This window comes from Crocuta crocuta, unplaced genomic scaffold, assembly GCF_008692635.1.
Source record: "Crocuta crocuta isolate KB4526 unplaced genomic scaffold, BGI_CrCroc_1.0 scaffold132, whole genome shotgun sequence".
In the NCBI taxonomy this organism is placed as follows: Eukaryota; Metazoa; Chordata; class Mammalia; order Carnivora; family Hyaenidae; genus Crocuta; species Crocuta crocuta.
The window spans coordinates 2801280-2822833 of NW_027528611.1; the positions used below are offsets into that span (position 1 = coordinate 2801280).

The window sequence follows — 21554 nt, forward strand, 5'->3', positions numbered from 1 at the left end:
TATATTATTTCCTGGCCTTCAGCGGTGAATAGGCTGTGCAGGGGTTGTGCTTAGAATCTAAACAGGTATGTTATCACATTTTGTCATGATGAAAAAAACTGATGTTTCATGTTTTTATCTGGATTTTTAATTTTTTTTAATGTTTTATTTATTTCTGAGAGAGAGAGAGACAGCGTGAGCAGGGGAGGGTCAGGGAGAGAGAAACACACAGAATCTGAAATAAGCTCCAGGCTCTGAGCTGTCAGCATAGAGCCCGATGCGGGGCTCAAACCCACGAACCGTGAGATCATGACCTGAGCCGAAGTCAGACGCTCAACCAACTGAGCTACCCAGGCGCCCCTGGGTTTTTAGAGTTGGAAGGAACCTTAGCTGATTTTTCTCATGTTAGTATCAAAGTGACATGCAGTGAATTAATTAAGAGACTATTACAACAGCCATACGTATAAGGACCTGTAGGTTTTTCAGAATAAAACAATGAAGTAGAATCTCACTTGGATTGGAGAGTCTAAGACTACCTGTTCATAAACTGTTTAAAAATGTAAAAAGAAAGACATTTTATACCTCTCATTCTGCATTTTCTGCATATTTAGCTTCTATTAACATACATTATTGATTGCCAATTGTGATCTCCTTTTTAAAGATGTGGGCTCTGCGTTATCATTTGGACTATGGTAAGAGATTTGAATAGAGAAGCAAGAAGAAAGTAGGAGAGAGAACAGGTGATAAGGTGAAAAGATTTTTATCTGTCATTCTGAATTTAATTGTAAGTTATTCCCTTGTAGAAGTACAAATCACATACCCCTGATTTCTGAAGAAAACTGCTTCAAGAATCATCCGTTTTAAAACAAGCTTGTGTCTCTTGCGGTCACTTTGTAGGGGTGTGTGTGTGTGTGTGTGTGTGTGTGTGTGTGTGTTAACTATTGAAATCTTAGTGGATTTGAATTTCAGGTTCTGAGATGTTTTCCAGACATTACCAGGTGGTTTCTCTCTAGTTTTATCCATTGAGTCCCTGTTTTAATTATTTTTCTCTTTGTCCTTAGCCCACCTTCTCTCTGCCCTTCCCCCTTCTTGTCTTCCGACTATCTTGGCTACTGCATTATTTGCTGCTACTAGAGACTGAAAAGGATAAAACTCAGAGTGCTGAGTTAAGGGTTAACGGGTTGCTCTTCCCCTGCCCCTCATCTCTTCTTACCACACAGGCATGTCTGCGTGGAGCTCTGCGTGGAGCTCTGTGTGTATCTGTATTTTTCTTAGCATCTGAGCATCTCTAGAGCACTGTCCTCTCTCAGACTGAACTATAAGGGGCCCTGAACTGGAAAGTTAATCATGTAGACTTCAGGATACTTGATTCATTCTACTTCTCTGGGTAGTAAGGAGAGAGGAGTGATTAAAGAGGGTCAGCTAGTCTATATATACTATTGACATTAGCCAGTGAGTATCAGTTAAGTCCATCTATGTGACCTACTATGTCTGTAGGATACTTCTTTTTCTGGTATGCATTTTCCTCCTTTTCCTAGCTCCTCTTACTCAAATGTAACTCTTTTTAGTTTTCACCCCTCTATTTTTTTTTTCCTTACACCATCTTCTCAAGAAATTTTTTTCATGTATCCTTTTTTCTAGTTCTTTTTGTTTCTTAAGTTACTAAATGTTTGGTCATTTTTATATCACACTTACAAATTAAAATACCATTGTCATGGCTGCCTGGGTGTCTCAGTCATTTGAGTACCTGACTCTCGACTTCTGTTCAGGTCATGATCCTGGGGTCATGGGGTTGAGTCCCACATAGGGCTCCATGCTGAATGTCAAGCCTGTTTGGAATTCTCTCTCTCTCTCCCCCCCCTTCCCTCCCTCCTTCCTCTCCCTCTCCCTTTCCTTCTGTCTCTCTCCCCAGCTTGTTCTCTCTTTCTCTCAAAAAAAAAAAATACATATATATATATAATTGTCAATTTGTAATATTTCTCTCAGCAAATCAAAGCTTGAAACTAGGGAGCCCCTGGGTGGCCAGTTGGTTAAGCATTTGACTGTTGATCACAGCTCAGGCCTTGATCATCTCAGAGGGTTTTGAGTTCAAGCCCTGTGTTGGGCTTTGCACTGGGCCTGAAGACTACTTAAAAGAAAAAGTTTGAAACTAGGAACATAAGAGAGTAATTTAAAAATTACTGTTCTCTGAATTTTTTTAAGCAGTCTACATTTTTAAAAATCCTATTTTGGTATATCTCATATATACAGAAGTAGAATAGTTCAGTGAGTATCCACAAACCCATTATCCACTTTAGGAGTTACCAACTCATAACCAATCTTGTTTTGTCTGTACCTCCTGCTAATTTTGTGGCCAACCTTAGATATATTATTTCATCCATAATTGTTTTAAAGCATATTTATTTTGAGAGAGAGAGAGAGGGCATGAGCAGAGGAGGGAGGAGAGAGAGAATCCCCACACTATCCGTGCAGAACCAACTGGGGGGCTTGAACTCAGGAACCTTGGGATCATGACCTCAGGTGAAGTCAGACACTTATCCGACTGAGCCACCCAGGCACCCCCATAACCTCATTTTTAAAAATGTTTCAGCTTGACCGGTAGCATCCTCTCAAGGCTCGTTTCTCTTCCCCTTGACGTGTTCCGTTACTGTTGGCACAGCTAGGTTTCCAGGTTCACCCAGGATTTGGCCATTTCTTCAAGGAGCCCAAGTTTTCCTTCAGTAGAGGATCTTATTTAAAGGAAGAGTCTGGGCACTAGGTCATTATTGCATATGTATAGCTTGACTTTCCCATATGTAGAAACTTGTAGAGGTACAAGGTGGTAACATCTTACTGCTAACATCCCAGCCGCGCCCTGCACACTGGCTCAAATAATTATCCCTGCTGTGGTGATCGGGTTGTGTGTACGTAAAGAGAACACATGGTGGCGCTAGAGTCAAGATTAGTTTTGTGAACTACAGAGTGTAAAGCAAGTCAGTTTCCTACTTTTACAAAACATTGGCATTCACGTTTTTTAGGTTAAATTTTGGTACATTATCTCCTTAGTTAAAGCAAAAGTTAATTTTCCTTGTTTTGAAGCTGTGAGAGTAGAAGTGGTTACCCTGGATAGAACTTTTGCATCCAGGAAAAGGCAACAACTTAAGCCTAGTGCTTTCACTAATTGGCTGTGGGTGTTTCAATTTTCTTTTACTACGTAGTGTCTTAGTGTGCATAGTTTTATCAATAAGCAGCTCCCCAGAACTTTCCATTTCTTGGATATTTTGGGTAACTAAAGCATTAGTCTTTGGAATTCAGAATATCGACAGCTAGAAAATTTTTTTTAGTCATATTCTGTAATTTTGAACTGAAAGAACAATACAGTAACAATTTCATTGGGGTGGAACACATTTTATCTTGCCTTTTCTTCTCTTGTGCTTCCTGTTTTCCTTCCTTAACAAATTCCTAGATATCTGCATGGTGTTTGAAGTTTTAGGGCATCATCTGCTCAAGTGGATCATCAAGTCCAATTACCAAGGGCTTCCACTGCCTTGTGTCAAAAAAATCATCCAGCAAGTATGTATTTTAGTATTTTCTCTGTGATGATTGTTTTATATTCTTAAAGTGTATTATATTCTTAAAGTCTGTTCTATCCAATAGAATTTTTATTTTAAAAACTAAGAATTTTTTTAAATTGCTAAAATTGTTTTATTCAGCCCCTAGTGTTCATTCTGTGTTTAAATGTTTTAGCAATAAACCATTTCTTCCAGATTCATCTCCTATAATAATCGTTAGAGGGGAGCTGTGTTCAGTGACTGGTTTTGCAAATGTGGAGCCCTTATCCGAAGTTCTGGTTGCAGATATTATGTATTAATAGAGAATTAATATTAATATTATGTATTAATAGAAAATTGCTATGTCAAATTATTAATGTCTCTTTATAGAACATTATTGAAGGGCATTTTCTAGTATTCTAAACAGTTTTCAATATACAGTAAAGAAGTTTACCCTCAGACAAATATTAATACTTCAAGGGGCAAATAATTTGTTTGCATAATGTGTTTTCGTGGAAAGAGCTCCAAACTAGGAATCAAGAGACCTCAGTTCTGTAGCAACAAGGAAATGTGAATTAAGAGATAAGCTAAATCTTCTTCATCACCTATACTTTAGCACTCAGAGGACATAGTGACTTTTTTTCTCGGTCTTTATACACTTCTTTAAGTATCTCCAAATAGAATTAGCTTTTTATCACTTGAAGAAACTTTCTATTATCAATAAACCCTTACCTTTGTTCATAGTTTACAAGTAATCTTTCTGGGAAAGTTTCTTTGTGCTTTATTAAAACTGCTGTATTCTCTGTTGAAAACGACCATATTGTTTTTATGTTATGTTTTTAAATGTTGTGTTGTGATTTCTTCCTTCTCCAGAAAGACTTGTGTTCTGTGTTTGCAAGTCTACTGCTCTATTCCTATCCAGGTGCTACAGGGTCTGGATTACTTACACACCAAGTGCCGTATCATCCACACTGACATTAAGCCAGAAAACATCTTGTTGTCAGTGAACGAGCAGTACATCCGAAGATTGGCTGCAGAAGCAACAGAATGGCAGCGATCTGGGGCTCCTCCACCCTCTGGATCTGCCGGTATGTGTCCTGTGAGGACTTGGGTCTCATTAGAAGTTAAGAAAAGTTTCTATTTTTATCTAGTACCAGCAGTTAAGTAAAGAACCACTCATTCATTTAACAATAAGACACGGTAAGTACTTACGTGTAAGAAATAATCTCAGCCTTCAAAAGACTTTAATTCTCAGTATCACGCTCCTGTAGAAAGAAGTCTAGAGATTATATACAGATATTTTGTATACTATAAAAGCTGATTCATTCAGTTCAAAAATAATTCATGTTTTTGTTTTAAAATGTTTTCCCTTGTGATTCGATGGCCATTTTTTATGTGTTTACCTCTTACCATGATCATACATGCTCACTTATAGATCAGTGATCTGTGCGGGGTCAAGGTAACTTTGCCATCAAGAACTTGAGTTTAGGCTTTGGAGTGGACAGACCTCGTTTGAGTCCTGTCCTCATCATTGGCTTGGGTGTCTTGAGCAGGTGTCTTGACTTCCTTTTCCCTCTTGCAAGAGTTCTTGGTTAGTTCCATGTTAAAGCATTTAGTAGGGTGCAAAATAAATGATGGCTATGATTATGATGAGTTTTTTGCCATTTGGGCTATAGATTTTAATTTTTGTAGTTTTATTTGAGGAACTTTTTTTTTTTTTTTTTAGGAAATTTAAGTTGTAATATCTGTTGACACAAGCTTCCTTTAAAATGGTAGACTAAAGAAGGGGGAAATGAGAAGTTTATTGATGGGCATAGAGTTTCATTTTTCCAAAATGAAAAAGTTCAGGGCACCTGAGTGGCTCAGTCAGTTAAGCATCCAACTTCGGCTCAGGTCATGATCTCACGGTTCGTGGGTTCGAGCCCCACGTTGGGCTCTGTGCTGACAGCTAGCTCAGTGCCTGGAGCCTGTTTCAGATTCTGTATCTCCCCTTCTCAGACCCTCCCCTGCTCACGCTGTCTCTCTGTCTCTCCCAAATACATAAAACTTAAAAAAATTTTTTTTAAAAATGAAAAAGTTATAGCAATATTACACAATGTAAATACAGTTAACATTCTTGAACTATACACTTAAAAATAGTTATAAGGGAAATTTTACCTTGTGTGGCTTTTAAAAAAAAATTTAAGGGAGGGGTGCCTGGGTGGCTTAGTCGGTTAAGCGTCCGACTTTCGCTTAGGTCATGATCTCGCGGTTCGTGGGTTCGAGCCCCACGTCAGGCTCTGTGCTGACTGCCAGCTCAGAGCCTGGAGCCTGTTTCAGATTCTGTGTCTCCCTCTCTCTCTGACCCTCCCCTGCTCATGCTGTGTCTCTCTCTCTCTCCTAGAAATAAATAAAAAAACATGAAAAAAAAATTTTTAAGGGAGATTCTGCCTCCCACCTAAGCTAAACTAATACCCATAACACATAACATTCTATATGACAAATTACTCCAGCTCTTGATGCCATGCTCCTGTTAACACTGACCCGTGCCAAGAGGAAGAATTAGCAATGGGAGTCCTAGATGGGGATGAGGGGGTGGTTGCCTATCATTTTCTATTTTAAGCATACATGGGAATGAGGTTTTTCCAGCAATAATAACTGAAACCAGAAATGGGAACTTGGCTCTTTGCATATATGGGTTTTATCTGGAGAAAAATATAATTTATTTAAACTTATTTTAAGTTTGTCAACTTTTATATGAATTTTTTTTTTATAAGAAATGGTACTTCTACCAAAGTTGCTCTAAAACAGTAGTGTCCTCTACAACATAAACTTACATTGCCTGCCAAATGCCAGAATTCTTACTTGATTTTCTTTTCTTTCCAGTCAGTACTGCGCCCCAGCCTAAACCAGTAAGTATAAGGTGTTTCTCTATTTAATTCTGATCTGTGGGCAGTGGGCAGGGGTTCTTCTGTTAGAGATCACAGTTTGTTTAGAGTTTGAAAAACAAAATATTCCTGCGCTTCTGTAATTTTTTCCAATAAGTTCCCATGCATCTTTAACAAGTTTCTACGGGTGAGGCTTCTACAGACTTGAGTGTGTCTGAGAGTACACCAGCCCCACAGACTGCTCAGAGGACCAAGATTTGTTGTTAATTTTGTTTTTCTTTGGTTTCATAAGAGTATCCACATTGTTTATGTTAATGAGTGCCGTGTTAGGGAAGGAGTGAAATTTAATTAGGAAATATTAAAGTTAACAGTTATCTCCAACTGGGGGTAATGGATTAGCCACCTGAAGGCTTTATCTGTTTGTAATCTCCGCCCAGGCTGACAAAATGTCAAAGAATAAGAAGAAGAAATTGAAGAAGAAGCAGAAGCGCCAGGCAGAATTACTAGAGAAGCGAATGCAGGAAATTGAGGAAATGGAGAAAGAGTCGGGCCCTGGGCAAAAAAGACCAAACAAGCAAGAAGAATCAGAGAGTCCTGTTGAAAGACCCTTGAAAGAGAACCCACCTAATAAAATGACCCAAGAAAAACTTGGTATAAATAGAGCATACACAAAAATTTACTTTAACATTAATTTATCATTGTTCTATAATATAGTGGTTTCGTGCATAAAACACATCTCTGGGGGTGTCCTTATACAATAAGAGTACAGAGCTTTCATAAATGGTAGGCAGGTAATACTCACATGTAATTTCTGACTTTTCTGTGGAAATGCAACGCTGACTTCATTTTGCAATTGAATAAGGATAAGAAGATCTTTGTCCTTCCATAAATAGGTTTTAGATATTCAGTCATGTTCGTATGTCACCCTGTATAAGTTCTAGAAAACGTTTTAATCTTATGGAGAAATATTTTTGTTCTTTCACTCATACACATACATATACATCCTTTTTGTCTGTTTGTTCCTTAGAAGAGTCAAGTACCATTAACCAGGATCAAACACTTATGGAACGTGGTGTAGAGGGTGGTGCGGCAGAGATTAATTGCAATGGAGTAATTGAAATCGTTAATTATGCTGAGAACAATAATAAGGAAACATTGAGGCTTAAAGAGGATCTACATAATGCTAATGACTGTGATGTCCAAAATTTGAAGCAGGAACCTAGTTTCCTAAGCTCCCAAAATGGAGACAGCAGCACGTCTCAAGAAACAGACTCTTGTACACCTGTAACATCTGAGGTGTCAGAGACCATGATGTGCCAGTCTTCACCAAATGTAGACCAGTCCTTCAGTGAACGGGACATCAGCCAGCTTCAGGAAAGCATTCGGGCAGAGATACCCTGCGAAGATGAGCACGAGCAGGAACAAAATGGACCACTGGACAACAAAGGTACTGTGCAGACACACTTCCCCAGTACCCTTCCCTGATAGCATATTTCATGGGCTTCGAGACTACAAGTACCATTGTTTTTACGAATAAAGCTTTATCGCAGGCACCAAGTTACCTGCAGTGTGTGAATTTTTAGCTGTTGTTGAATCGTATTGGTCATGTACTGGATGCACAGCATTTCAGTTTTTGCTTTGAAGACAGACGTAGGGTTTAATTCCATAAACTGAAGGTGTTGCTGCTCTACTTTTTTATCTTAGAAAACTTAGTGTAGGCTGCCAGTCAAGGGTCCAAGCATATTACTTCAGAGGGCATTTCTTTGTTCACTAACCAGTTGTACTGATGATGCCTATTGTCTATAGGAAAATCCACTGCTGGAAATTTTCTTGTTAATCCCCTTGAGCCAAAAAATGCAGAAAAGCTCCAAGTGAAGATTGCTGATCTTGGAAATGCCTGCTGGGTGGTAAGTTAAACTTATCTTAGTGCTCTGTTTTTGTTTGTTTTAATTTTTTTCTTTGAGAGAGCGAGAAACAGAGCATGAACAGGAGAGGGGCAGAGAGAGAGGGAGACACAGAATCCGAAGCAGGCTCCAGGCCCTGAGCTGTTAGCACAGAGCCTGACATGGGGCTTGAAGTCACGAACCATGAGATCATGACCTGAGCTGAAGTCGGACGCTTAAGTGACTGAGCCCCCCAGGTGCCTCCTTAGTGCTGTGTTTTGAAGTGATTACAAATGAATGAGAATTTCGACTTTAATTGTGCTAAGGAAGAAAATACATGTAGTTCTGTACCCAGGTTGCCAGTTAACATTTTGGTGAATATTTTTTCACTTTTTTCATAACCTTTTATTATGGAAAAGTTCAGATATATTTACAAAAGTAGAAAGAATGATATAATAAAAGTCCCCACTCCCACTCCAGATACCTGTCACCCCGAGTCAGTAATGTTCACTACTGGCCAGTCTTGTTTTATCTGGATTCTTACCCACTTTCAGACTCACAGTCCATATGTTCATACTTAAAATTGGCATCTAACTCATTAATTTCAACCTTTTAATGCACTTACCATATTTTGGACACTTTTTCTTTTAATTTTTTTTTTTAATGTTTTATGTATTTCTGAGAGAGAGAGACAGCGTGAGCAGCGGAGGGTCAGAGAGAAAGGGAGATAAAGAATCCGACGACAGGCTCCAGGCTCTGAGCTAGCTGTCAGCACAGAGCCCGACAGGGGTCTCGAACCCATGAACTGGGAGATCATGACCTGAGCCGAAGTCGGACGCTTAACCGACTGAGCCACCCAGGCACCCCTGGACACTTCTTTGTTAACCAAATATTTGTACCAAATTGAGCTGGTTGTGTGGTGCTCACTAATGTAGTGTAGTTTTTACACATTTTTGATAACCCTTTGTGATGTGCATCTTGGCTCTTGAATCTTTGTGTGGTTGTGCTTAGGCTATAGCCTACACATAAAATTGCTAAGTCAAAAGGTGGATGTTTTTTTAAGAGTTTAAAAAAATTTTTTTTAATTAGTTCATTTTTATTTATTTAATTATTTGTTTGGGGAAGGGAGGGAGGGAGAATCCCACGAGGTGCAGAGAGGAGGAGAGATGGAGAGAATGTGCGGAGCCCAGAGTAGGGCTTGAGCTTACCTGATGCGAGGCTTAAACTGAGAACTTACAAACCGTGAGATCATGACCTGTGCCAGATGCTTAAATGACTGAGCCCCCCCCGTACCCCCCGACTGGGCGCCCCTTAAAGGGGGTTTGGTGTATATAGTGTCATGTTGGGTTTTTTGTTAATGTTTTATTTATTGTTGAGAGAGCTCACACGTGTGTGTGCATAAGCACAAGTGGAGGAGGGGCAGGGAGGAGGGACGGAGGCTCCGAAGCAAGCTCTCTTTGCTTTGAGCACAGAGCCAGAGGCAGGACTCAAACCCATGAACTGTGAGATCATGACCAGAGCTGAAGTGAGATCATTAACCAACGGAGCCACGCAGACGCCCCTATAGTGTCATATAATACTGTTGTTTACCTAGTTAAGAATATAGGGGAGGCCGTTATTTTTAACGGGCATCTTTTAAAAATCTTCAGTAGAATGAGTTGCCCATAGACGACACATACTTGGAGCCATATACTTGGTAACAGGAACGCTAAAGATTGTTGAGGCAAAAACTGCATTGTTGAAACCACTTTGATAGGTTTATTTATTTTTTTAATACTTCGGATTTCCTATGGCATCCTATACCCAGTGGTCCATACTGTGGAAGGGTTTCCCGTTCTAGAATATTAGGACCTTTGAGGAAAAAAATGAAGTCAAGCTTAACACTGGTAGGAATGGGGAAAAGCTTTTCAAATAATTAGAGTAACTCCACCAGACCGCTGTCTGGTCCATGCCCCCATGGCGTCACCTGGATGGCTGCGGTAGCATCCTCACGCCCTGTGCCCCCTACATGCTCTTGTCAACACAGCCCTCACAGTGATCCTTTCAAATGGGGGCCCTGGCAGCTCTTCTCAGAACCTTGCAGTGACTTCCTTGAAATGAATGCCAAAGTCCTTACCAGATCCCACACACCACCAAGCCAAAAACACATAGTATTCCTTCTGCCGGGAATTCTCTTCCCAAGATAATGTGTACAGCTCACTCCCTCATTTAGTCAAGTTCCTATTCAGACGTCATCAGAGAGACCCACCTCTGAACACCAAACTCTCCAAACCCATGCCACCTTCGTTGTATTCATTCGTGTTTCTTCTCTTTCTGCTTCTCCCCGCTCAGTTCTTTTCTGGTACTGTATACTTGTTTGCTTAATATCTCTCTCCCTAAACATAGTCCCATCACGACAACAGATTTGTTCACTGCTGTGTCTGTAGAACTTAGAACCTGGTACATAGGAAGTGCTCAATAAATACTTCAGTAAATGAATTGTAAGAAACATGTGGGTTCTGTCACAGACATCAAATGCGTGTGAGTTTTCTGCCCACACTGTATTCAAGCTTCTGTGCCTTTGTGTTTAGAACATCTCCCTCCACGATTCTCTTACCCATTTGGCACACTGTTCTTTATTCTGGTACAATTTCTCCTGTCACTTTTACTAGCACAAGTATTCTTTATTCTTTGGCATCTCTTTTCTTTTTTTTTAAATGTGTCTCTTTGCTAAAATGACCTTACATTCTTTTCATCCCCTTGCTCATTTGGCAAACGTACTAGCGCACACTCAGAGCTGGCTGCAGGATGCAGCGGTGAGCAGACACGGGTGTGTTGCCCTGCTGGATCCCGCTCCGACCTCACACCTTACTCATCCCTGCAGCGGATAAATTACTTGGCTATATTGGTCCCAATTTTTTCAACTGTAGGCATTATTTTGGTCCTTCTGGAAAATAGGACTTGTGTGTCACCACTGCAACCATCCCCCATGTTCCAAATTTAATATGATTTTGGCGAGTTAATTGGTCCGCGTTTGCATTATGGGGACCCTAATGCTGTCGCATAAATTATACTGATTCTTTTACCCTTTCTGTCTAACACTGTTTCATTTGCTTAATCATCTTTGTATTACTTACTGCCCCACACTTTCACCCGGTGGTATAAATTACACATACTTTCATGTATACAGATACCTTGGGTGCTCTTTCACCTAAGAGCTCTGTCCTGGAACCTGGACATTTTTCATCTGTGTTCACCTCTTGGATTGCCCTGTAGGCCTGCTGCGTTAGGGTCATTCGGATTTCCTTTCACCATTATCCGAGAGATTATTACTATTACTCTCTTTCTATATCCCCTACTTTCTGTGTCTCCAATCTTTTTTTTTTTTTTTTTTAAGTAGGTTTCACATACAATGTTGGGCTCAAACTCACCACCTTGAGATTAATACTCTACTGACCGAGCCAGCCAGGCCATCTTTTTGCCTTTTGGTTTTTGCTGGTTAATTTGTGGGTTTTGTGTGGTTTTATTTTGGGAGTAGGTAGAGCTTGCAGTAGCTTCCTAAGAAAGAGTGTGTGAAAGTGGGAGGGGTCACCTCCTATGTCCCCTAATGTCTGTATCCTGCTTTCACACTCAGTTGGCTGCATGTGAAGTTTTAAGTTGAAAATAATTTTCCCTCAGAATGTTTGTCATTGCTCCATTATCTTCCAGTCACCTGACTAGTTGTTGCTAAAGAACCAACGCCATTCTGATGCTTGATCCCTTGTATGAAACGTTTTCCCCAGTGAAAGTCTGTAGGGCCTTATTTCACACTGTTGTGCTCGGTCTGTTTTTATACTAAGGACTTGATATGTACTTTTAATATTGAAACTCTAGTTCTTTGGCTTTGTCTATCTGTCTTCTCCTTGGTCTCTCTTCTCCAGCTCTGAAATCTTATTATTCAAATGTTAGACCTCCTATGCAGGTCTTGTCTTAACTTTCTCTCCTATTTTCTGTCATTTTCTTTTTGCTTTGTTTTCTGGGAGATTTCTTGACTAGTATTGTAAGCTTAATTTTTCTCATTGCTCCATTATATTTTTACTTTTCAAGAGTTCTCGGTTCTCTGATTATCTCTTAAAGGATATAGTTTATTCCATTGACATTTTCTTCTTGTGTGATGTCTGTTGCCTTCTCTCTGCAGGAAAATGGGGGGCTCAACATGCAGTTACACAATCACTTAATTTCCTTGTTTTCAGAATGGTGCTCTCCCGTCAACTGTGTGGGGCGTCCTCCAGGGACCCCATTTTACCCATTTGGAGAAAACTTCCAAATGGTCCAGCCAGGGAAGGGACTGTTAGGTTGCACTATGCTCTGTGTTCTGGAGCCCTGTTTCTTTAAACATTTTTTTTTTTAATGTTTATTCTTGAGAGAAAGAAACAGAGTATGAGCAGGGGAGGGGCAGAGAGAGAAAGAGACACAGAATCCGAAGCAGGCTCCAAGCTCCGAGCTCTCAGCACAGAGTCCAACGCGGGGCTCGAACCCACGAACCGCGAGATCATGACCTAAGCGAAAGTCGGACGCTTAACCAACTAAGCCACCCAGGCGCCCCTCTTTTAAATTTTTTTTTTAATGTTTATTCTTGAGAGAAAGAAACAGAGTATGAGCAGGGGAGGGGCAGAGAGAGAAAGAGACACAGAATCCGAAGCAGGCTCCAAGCTCCGAGCTCTCAGCACAGAGCCAGATGCGGGACTCAAACTCATGAACTGCAGGATCATGCCTGAGCCACCCAGGCACCCCAGGAGCCCTATTTCTTTAAAGGATGTTTTAAAGCGGTGTTTCACCCCTAGTTCTAGAGATACCTAATACTGCCCAACCCTGAGCCCTGGGGGGATATACATCACAGCGCTTCTCAGCTTTCAGCTGTGGCTTATTCTGTTTTCTTGAATCCACTAAGACGTTTACCAGTGATCTGTTTTCCGTCTTGTAAATTTTATCGCTCTAATTTCTTTGCCATTCTGTCTGTTTATGCTTTAAAAACTAACACTGGAGGGGCGCCTGGGTGGCTCAGTTGGTTAAACGTCTAACTTTGGCTCAGGTCATGATCTTGCAGTTTGTGAGGTCGAACCCTGCGTCTGGCTCTGTGCTGACAGCTCTGAGCCTGGAGCCTGCTTAAGATTCTGTGTCTTCCTCTCTCTCTCTGCCCCTCTCCTGCGTGCGCTCTCTCTCTCTCTCTCTCTCAAAAATAAATAGTAACACTGGATTCTCTACAAAGGTAGAATTATAGGAGTAGATGAGTTTGTATCTGATCCACCTGATTCTTGACCTCATTTATCATTTACACCATCTTTTTAAGACAGTATTGAGGCACAAGGAGTAAAAACTCCCTTGAACAGCCTGTCCATTTTTCTAAAATGTATCACTGGACCCAATTCTGAAACGCGTGTGTGTGTAAAGTCTTTCCCATACCAAGCAATTCTTGGGCACCAGTGTGAGAATTCACCTCAGTGCTGACACCGTCTGCCTGGAGAGCAGTGAGATTCCACAGGTAAAGCACTCAGTCAGGCAAGACCTCCTTCTGCTTCAGATACCACCTACAAGCCCAAGTTACCTGTGCTCTGATCAGCCTGCTACACATTGGAAGTTGGACCCGCCCCTCCAAGCCAGGATGCCAGTCACAAGTCCAGGTTGTTACCTGGACTTCTGACCAACTGGCTGTAGGTCAGAGGGCCCCACAGCCCCCTCCTTGGGTTTGAATGACTTGCTACAATACTGGTTTGTTATAAAGGATATCAAAGAGGACAAATCAACAGGCAGAGGAAGAGAGATGCAGAGACACTCTGTCCTCGTGGAGCTTGGGGCCCGTCCCAACAGCATATGGGAGCACCCCGCTTCCCCAGAGTAGAAGCTACCCAAACCCACCCCCTCCTTTGGGGTTTTTATGGAAGCTTCATTACATAGACATGATTGATTAACTCATTGACCACTGGTGATTGTTCAGTCTCTAGCCCTTCTCCCTTCCCCTGAAATCAGAAGGTAGGACTAAAAGTTCCAACCCTCTGTTCGTGGTCAGTTTTTTGGCAACCCCATCCTTAGGTGAGCTCTGAAAGTCAGCTCATTAACATAAACTCAGTTGCATTGAAAAGGGGCTTCTTGTGTGAGAAGATACCCATTGTACCTCTCCAGCTCTGTTTTCTGGAACTGACAAGAGACCATATATAACAAGTAGGCTCCAATTACTCTTACTTCTCAGGAAATTCCAAGAATTCGGGGAGCTGGAAGCCAAGAACCATATATAACAAATAGGCTCCAATTACTCTTACTACTCAGGAAATTCCAAGAATTCGGGGAGTTGGGAGCCAAGAACAGTGGATGAAGACCACATGTATATGAGAAATATATTTTGAGTGGCCAGTAGACATGAATGACCAAAAAATAATTATATGTCTTATAAATTAGAGCATCACGGTCACCTGCAGTACATCCCACTTCAAACTCGGTATCTGAACCCATTGTTTTCTTCTAAAACCACTTCCCAAAGTCTCTCCATCTGCTTTTGTCAGCACACAGCTGTCCCTCTGCCACTAATAAGTTCCTTTTGGCTCTTCATCCTGTCTCCTACACATAGCCATTGAATTTTCTAATTCTGCTTATTCTTTCTGTGGCCGTCCTTGGGGTTTAATTTTCCCTGTCCTCTTTCCACCACCAGTGTTCAGATTTTCATTGCTAAGTCTAAATCTGGCCCACCAACCAGAAGGTCACTGGAATGCCGTCCTTAGGGACCCTGTCAGTCTTCTTACAGCACACTCCCCTGTGCGCTAACACGCAGTGGTGCCGGATGAAATCCAAACTCTACCCTAGCAAGTTAGCTGTATCTGGCTTCAGCAGATCTCTCTGTGTCTTTATCTGAATTTTGTTTTGTGTGTATGACTCACTCTAAGCTGCTTTTTTCTGCAGTATTTTTTATGATGGCCAGCTTCACACCTATACCAGAGTAGAGAGAATAGAAAAGAACAGTGAAATCCTGGGTCGTTATACTGGTATCACCCAGCGAGTATCAAGTCATTGCCAGTCTGCTTTCATCTGTGTCCCCGCTCTGCTGCCCACTCTAGCGTATTTTGCACAATATCCCATTCAACATGGCTTCCTAAAAGATGATTTCTTTCAGGTGATCATGACACCAGTGCCACATCTAAGAAGTTGGTAATTCACCAATATCAAGTATTCAGTCAGTTTTGCCAGTTACCTTGTAAACATTCTTTTAATTGTGTTTGTAACAGGTTCCAAATAAAATCCATGAATACAAAATTGAGTACTGTGTCTCTTAAATTGCTTTTACTGTCAAGGTTTTCCTTTCCTATATAATTTATGTGTTAAAGAAACTCCAGTTGTTTGCTGATTGCATTCTCATAGTGCTTACCGTGGTCTGTTTCTCCAAGAATCATGTTTGAGTTTTTGACAGGGCGAGGCAGACACCGAAGAACAAGAGTTCTTTATAGATGTTGCTTGTAAGATTCTTGAAAATTAAAGCCTAATCTCTTATTTCTTCATAATGAGCGCATAGCAAGGAGAGTTTGAATTGACCCTAAGTTGGTATCATTTGTTTGTTGAAGTGCTTATTAACTTTAGACAAATGAACAACTTAATTTTTGTTTGGGGTAATAGTTTTACATTTCTTAAAAAAGCCATGATTATTCCCTCATCCGTGCATCTGTATTAAGGTTCGAGTCATGTTGGCAAAAATAATTGGGAGTGGACCGTGTGTTAAACCAAGTTACTGTTTGGAGGTAATAGCATCAAAATGATACCCTAAGCTTAAACTTGGTGCACCTAGGTGTCTTAGTTAAGAGTATGATTCGCGATTTGGCTCAGGTTATGATCAAACAGGTTCCTGAGTTCAAGCCCCATGTCAAGCTCTGCACTGACAGCATGGAGCCTGCTTGGGATTCTCTGTCTCCCTCTCTCCCTACTCTGCTTGTGCTATCTCTCTTAAAAATAATTTTTTGGGTGCGCCTGAGTGACTCAGTCGGTTAAGCGTCCGACTTTGGGTCAAATCATGTTCTCATGGTTCGTGAGTTTGAGCCCTGCCTCGGGCTCTCTGCTGGCAGCTCAGAGCCTGGAGCCTGCTTTGGATTCTGTGTGTTTCTCTCTGCCCCTTCCCTGCTCATGCTGTCTCTCTCTCTCAAAATAAATACAGTTTAAAAAAATTTTTTTAAATGAATAAAAATAATTTTTTTAAATGGTATCTTAAGAAACTAGCTAAATGAAAACTGGTTTGAGGAAAACCTCAGAGAATTTATTTTAATCTCCATTATTAAGTAATTGTGAGTTGTTATTTTTTAGAATAACTGAAATCTAAAATACTGATTCCTTCTTCATTTACTCAGCACAAACATTTCACTGAAGATATTCAAACAAGGCAGTATCGCTCCTTGGAAGTTCTGATAGGATCTGGCTACAATACCCCTGCTGACATTTGGAGCACAGCGTGCATGGTAATGTTTTTTCCCCTTGACCTTCACATATTTATTTATGTGGTAGCTCTATACCTTGCTTTGTTTGCTGATTTTTAGTAGACTAGTGAATTTTAACAAACAAGAAAATAAAAATTTTTGTGACCTCACTGGCACCCTAAATGTTCTATCTGGAGAGGTGGGATTCAAAAGCTAATTTAAAACATCTGGCATTCCATTTGGTTCTGCCAAATTGCCATTGGGCTGAAGGCACCAGTGTTTCCTACTACTGCTTGTGAGGAGGCAGGGGTGTTACAGCTGTAAGGTGTTACAGCTTTCGGTCAGGAGGTTATAGGTACCCTTGCCCTTTCAGCTCTAATCTGTTTTCAGATTAGGGAAAACCCTGGAAACTTCTTCATTCTGTACAGTTTGACAGTTCCTCAGACACCTTTATACCTCACAAGATGTGAAGCCCAGTCATCCTGAGATTCTTAAATTGCTGCTTTGTCCCTGCCAAACAAGCACTCAAGCGGTCTGATTCCGTTGCTGTTGGCCAGTTTCCCACAGACAGCCTGTGTCGGGCCGTGTTGCGTTGTTCCTGAAATAGTCTGCTCTTTGTCATTGTGTGTTTCCTCACGTGTTTCTCTTCCACTAGGTTGTGAGTGCTGTGCTGACAGCAGTGGTGTCTGTTGTGTCTGGCTCACTGTGTGGCTCAGGGCCTGGCCCATTGTGAGCGGTGCTTACAGTGCAGTTCTGGTGCTCACCACCCAGAATTATGACAGACTTCACAGAGCAAGGGCCTAATTTCCCACAAGACTGCCTTCATTTCAGACACCAGCTGCCAGCTCTGGAGTCACAGGCCACCTGCATTTCTGACCTACTGGCTACAAATTGGGAGGCTTCATTATCCTTTCAGATTCAGTAACTTGTTAGAATGACTCACAGAATTTAAGAAAGTGTTAGGACTGCTACTACCATTTTGTCATAAAGGCTACAAATCTGGACCAGTCAAATCAAAGCATGCCTAGGGTGAGGCCTAAGAAGGTACCACAGGTAAAGCTTCTCTGGCCTTGGGACGTGACACTTTCCCAGCACATCAGTGTGTACCACCACCTAGGGAAGTTCACACGGCTTCAGCTGCCCAGCTTTCTTACTAAGATTTCATTACTTAGTCATGATTGATGGAAGGAATTGTTGATCACGTGGTTGAACTCAATCTCCAGCCCTCTCTCCTTCCCTAGGAGGTTAGCATAATGCTGCTCATAGCCCCAGTCCTCACACAGTTGGGTCTTGTCCAGTTAGGGGGCACGTCCAGCCCCCCTCTTAATGATGTAGGAGTCCACCTTGAGTCACCTCCTTGGTATGATGATGGGGGAGGGGGTGCGCACCATGAATGACAGAAGGCACTCTGGAAATTCCAAGCATTTAGAGGCTTCCTCTCAGGAAACAGGAACAAAAAACAAAGTCTTTATTCTATAGCAGTACTTAGTAAATATTTGCAGACCATCAAATGGAGTAAACTAACCCAGAAACCTGTTAAACTGTCACTTCAATTAACAGTATTCACGGTCATCTCTGAGAAAACCTTGAGAAACTACAGACTAGAACCCCTAACCTGTTTCAAGTCATAGATTTCTTGATACACACATTCCTGAAAAATGGTGTCTTCCAGAGATAATAGAGTTAAAACCATGTTATCAACATGGCACGGCCTTATAAATCATTATTAGGGTGTATCAGTGGCCTTTTAGGATGGCCAGCTGTCTGAAATGTAAGGTTTGGTGCTGTGTGCAAGATAGAAGAACATTGGAAGAAAATCTAACTTCTTTTAAAGCTTTGTATTTTGAGGAATTTGATTTGCTAGAGAAAATACATGCCAGAGATGCGACCAATTACAAAATATAGCTAGTTTACAGAGGACATATGATTTATTATAATGTGGTTCTTAGTAGGGAGTTAACTTAGTAGGGGCGGTAGGTCCTGCGTGCTATTTCGTACATTAATACTAAGACAGAAAGATAAAGGGGGAATTAACCTTGTGTCCCTTTTGGACCAGCTCACATGCAGGACTTTTGACCAAGGAAGGAAAACACATCTGATTTGACAGTATTGTGAAAACTTGAGCCCCACTTGTTCTCCAGCATTTCTTTTGTTTTGCTAATAGACCTAGAAATGTCGCAGTGCCTCTAGCCATCACCAGAAAGTAAAAACAAATCCTGGAATATCAGAAGTGCCTGAAACAGATGGATCATCCTGCATCCAATGCAGTTAATTGATGGAAAGATTGGGACCCTCTCTGAGGGAGAAGGAGAGAGTGAGATTGCCTGCCGCATTAGTGATTGAGACTACCGAGTTAGAAGGGCAGTTATAAAAAGGGAATGTTCTGTGAAGACCGTTTGAGAGTTGGTAGAGAAGAGATGTTTTTAAATCCTCCATTCTGTGGATTTTGACAAACGTACAGTGACCTAGATGTACCACAGGAGAGTCCTACAGAATGGGTTCGCTGCCGGAAGATTGCTCTATGCTCTGCCTGTGTGTCCCTCTTTCTCCAGCCGCAGCCCCAGCCCCTGGCCACCACTGATCTTTTTATTGTTGTCATAGTTTTGGCTTTTTCAGAATGTCCCAACTATAAAGAAACGTATGCTTTCCAGATTGGCTTCTTTCACTTCATAATATTGGAATATTAAAGGTTCCCCTTTGTCTTTTCACGACTTGATGGCTCATTTCTTTTTTAGCACTAAATATACTCCATCATCTGGATATACCAGCTCACTTGATTTCCTGACTGATGTTGCCTGTGTAGGTCAGCATGACCCTGACTGTCACAGAGTCAAGCACAGGAGTGGGAATTAGGAGCCTACGTTCCAGGATGGGCTTTTTTGCTTGTCAGTTTTGGCCACAGTTTTCTCATCTGTAAAGGGAAGTGTGTTCAGCTAGGGTGTTTCATAACCTAGAGCTTCTGCTAGTTTTGAATTTTGATACAGTGATCTTTTGATTTGGTTTGATTTGTGGGGTTTTTTGCTGTTATTCACAATTGTAACCACTAGCCAACTACCTTATGTTCCAAGAAGTAGTTCTCTCAGAGAACTTTAGGTAACTAGTTATAAGTATCTAGATGAAAAAATTTGGAGAGAATATTAGAATCTTAGAAAAAAAATATTTTTTTTTGAACTTTAATTTCAGTGTATTTACTGAGCTCCCACTTGGAGGCTTTGAAAAAGTACTTGTCTGAAGAAATTAACAAATTTTGATGAATAAGAGTCACAATTTGTTTCCTTTCTGCTTTGGGACTGTAAACCTCAGGACAATAACGGGGTAGAATATGTTTCAGGTTCAGTTTCAAAATAGACTGCTGGAATGTAAAACCACCTATGCCTGGTAAGAAGCCATAGCATCCGTGACATTTTAGGGACAGGCCTGAAACTCCTAGTTTTGTGGCCTGGGCAGTAGTACAGTTCAGATAATGTAGTTTTGAGGATAACTGTCCTGTCATAAAACTGCAGAAATGGACACTGGCAAGCCATTGAGAACCAAATCTGGGTCCGAGTTAGAGAGTGTGCTCCAGAATCCACTCCGCGGTCCCTGAAATTGTCTGGAGTCCTTAGTACCATTGACTCCATCAAAATTGAACTGTGACTAGTACTTGACTTAAGGTCCTTTCTAAAACTGCTGTTGTATTACTTTTCTTTAACCCATCTTTTACTCAGGGAAAGATTAAGATAGCCCTGTCACTCAGATGCTGTCTTTCCATGCTGCTTGGCCCATACTCTAAACGAAATTACTTTTTCACACTTCTCGGAACGCTGTTTACAGGAGCTTTTCTTGTAGAAGACATGTGCCTTTTTTTTCTAGGTTGGTGAATGCTGAATCTTCCAGTCACCTAAAACAGGAATTGCTCTTGACAACATTTATACCTGACCTTTTTCTGATTTTCTATAGACTCAGGAATTGGGAGTTCTATCTGAAACAGTTGAGGGAGTGCTTTCCAAAGCAGAACTTTAAAAAACTATACTTTTTGCCAAATAATAGACATACATAGGTAGAGAGATGTCTGTTTCCATGTTTTGGTTTTGACTGTGGGTACAGAATCTTAATTTCTAGCCATGTGAAATTACAACATGAGAAAATAGGACCTGCTGTTCTCGTGAACAACTTAATAGCTTAGAACCACCTTAATACCCAGATGTGCCCCACGCTGAGCAAAAACAGGAACTCCAGAGAGCTGAATAGCTGATGGGGGGAGGGGAATAATCCATATGTTGATCTTATTGCTGCTCTCCGGCTTCATTTTACTAAGACAAGGTGTAGAAGGAAAGCTCTTTAGGAATAATCTTAAGACATTTTTTTAAGTGATCATCTGTGGCTTTCCCAGAGAAGGAAAAACTTCATATTGAGCCAAATAGCAAGCAGTAAGCTTCCCAAAGGGAATTGTTATGGTCGTTGTAATGCTTTCATATATTGTCCTCTTTTACTTAGGCGTTTGAACTGGCCACAGGCGACTATTTGTTTGAACCGCATTCCGGGGAAGAGTACACTCGGGACGAAGGTGAGTCCTCTTGACTGAACACATCTGCGCACGGCACTTAACACTTGCTGCGTGTGGCTGCGTGGTTCATAGCACTGAAAAGCTTAGCCTTTTTAGTATGCTAGAATATATAAATCCCAGAAAGATCGAAATATTATATTAAATATTAGATATACTAAATATTTTATAGTAGCTATTAAAGAACTCTGAGGATTAGAGAAAAGGCCACAGATGGTTAAACTAAAACTTGTATTTGCCAGGTAATTTCTTCTAAAACATCTAGTTATTTTTCTTTCTCTATAAATCAGTGCTTCGTTCTTTACCCACTTTGAATTACCTGTTCATCAACTTGTTGCTCAGTTATG

The 21554-nt window shown here is 41.0% G+C and overlaps 1 protein-coding gene across 1 annotated transcript in view; it reads left to right on the top strand.

The window, feature by feature from the left end:
- SRPK1 (SRSF protein kinase 1) overlaps positions 1-21554 on the top strand; it is a 68119-nt gene that overhangs the window by 40210 nt on the left and 6355 nt on the right. Inside the window, exons 8-15 of the mRNA XM_077754819.1 lie at positions 3425-3531; positions 4432-4597; positions 6375-6400; positions 6814-7027; positions 7404-7823; positions 8183-8283; positions 16599-16706; positions 21141-21210. Coding sequence (XP_077610945.1) covers positions 3425-3531; positions 4432-4597; positions 6375-6400; positions 6814-7027; positions 7404-7823; positions 8183-8283; positions 16599-16706; positions 21141-21210 — 1212 coding nt within the window. The remainder of the gene's footprint in view (positions 1-3424; positions 3532-4431; positions 4598-6374; positions 6401-6813; positions 7028-7403; positions 7824-8182; positions 8284-16598; positions 16707-21140; positions 21211-21554) is intronic.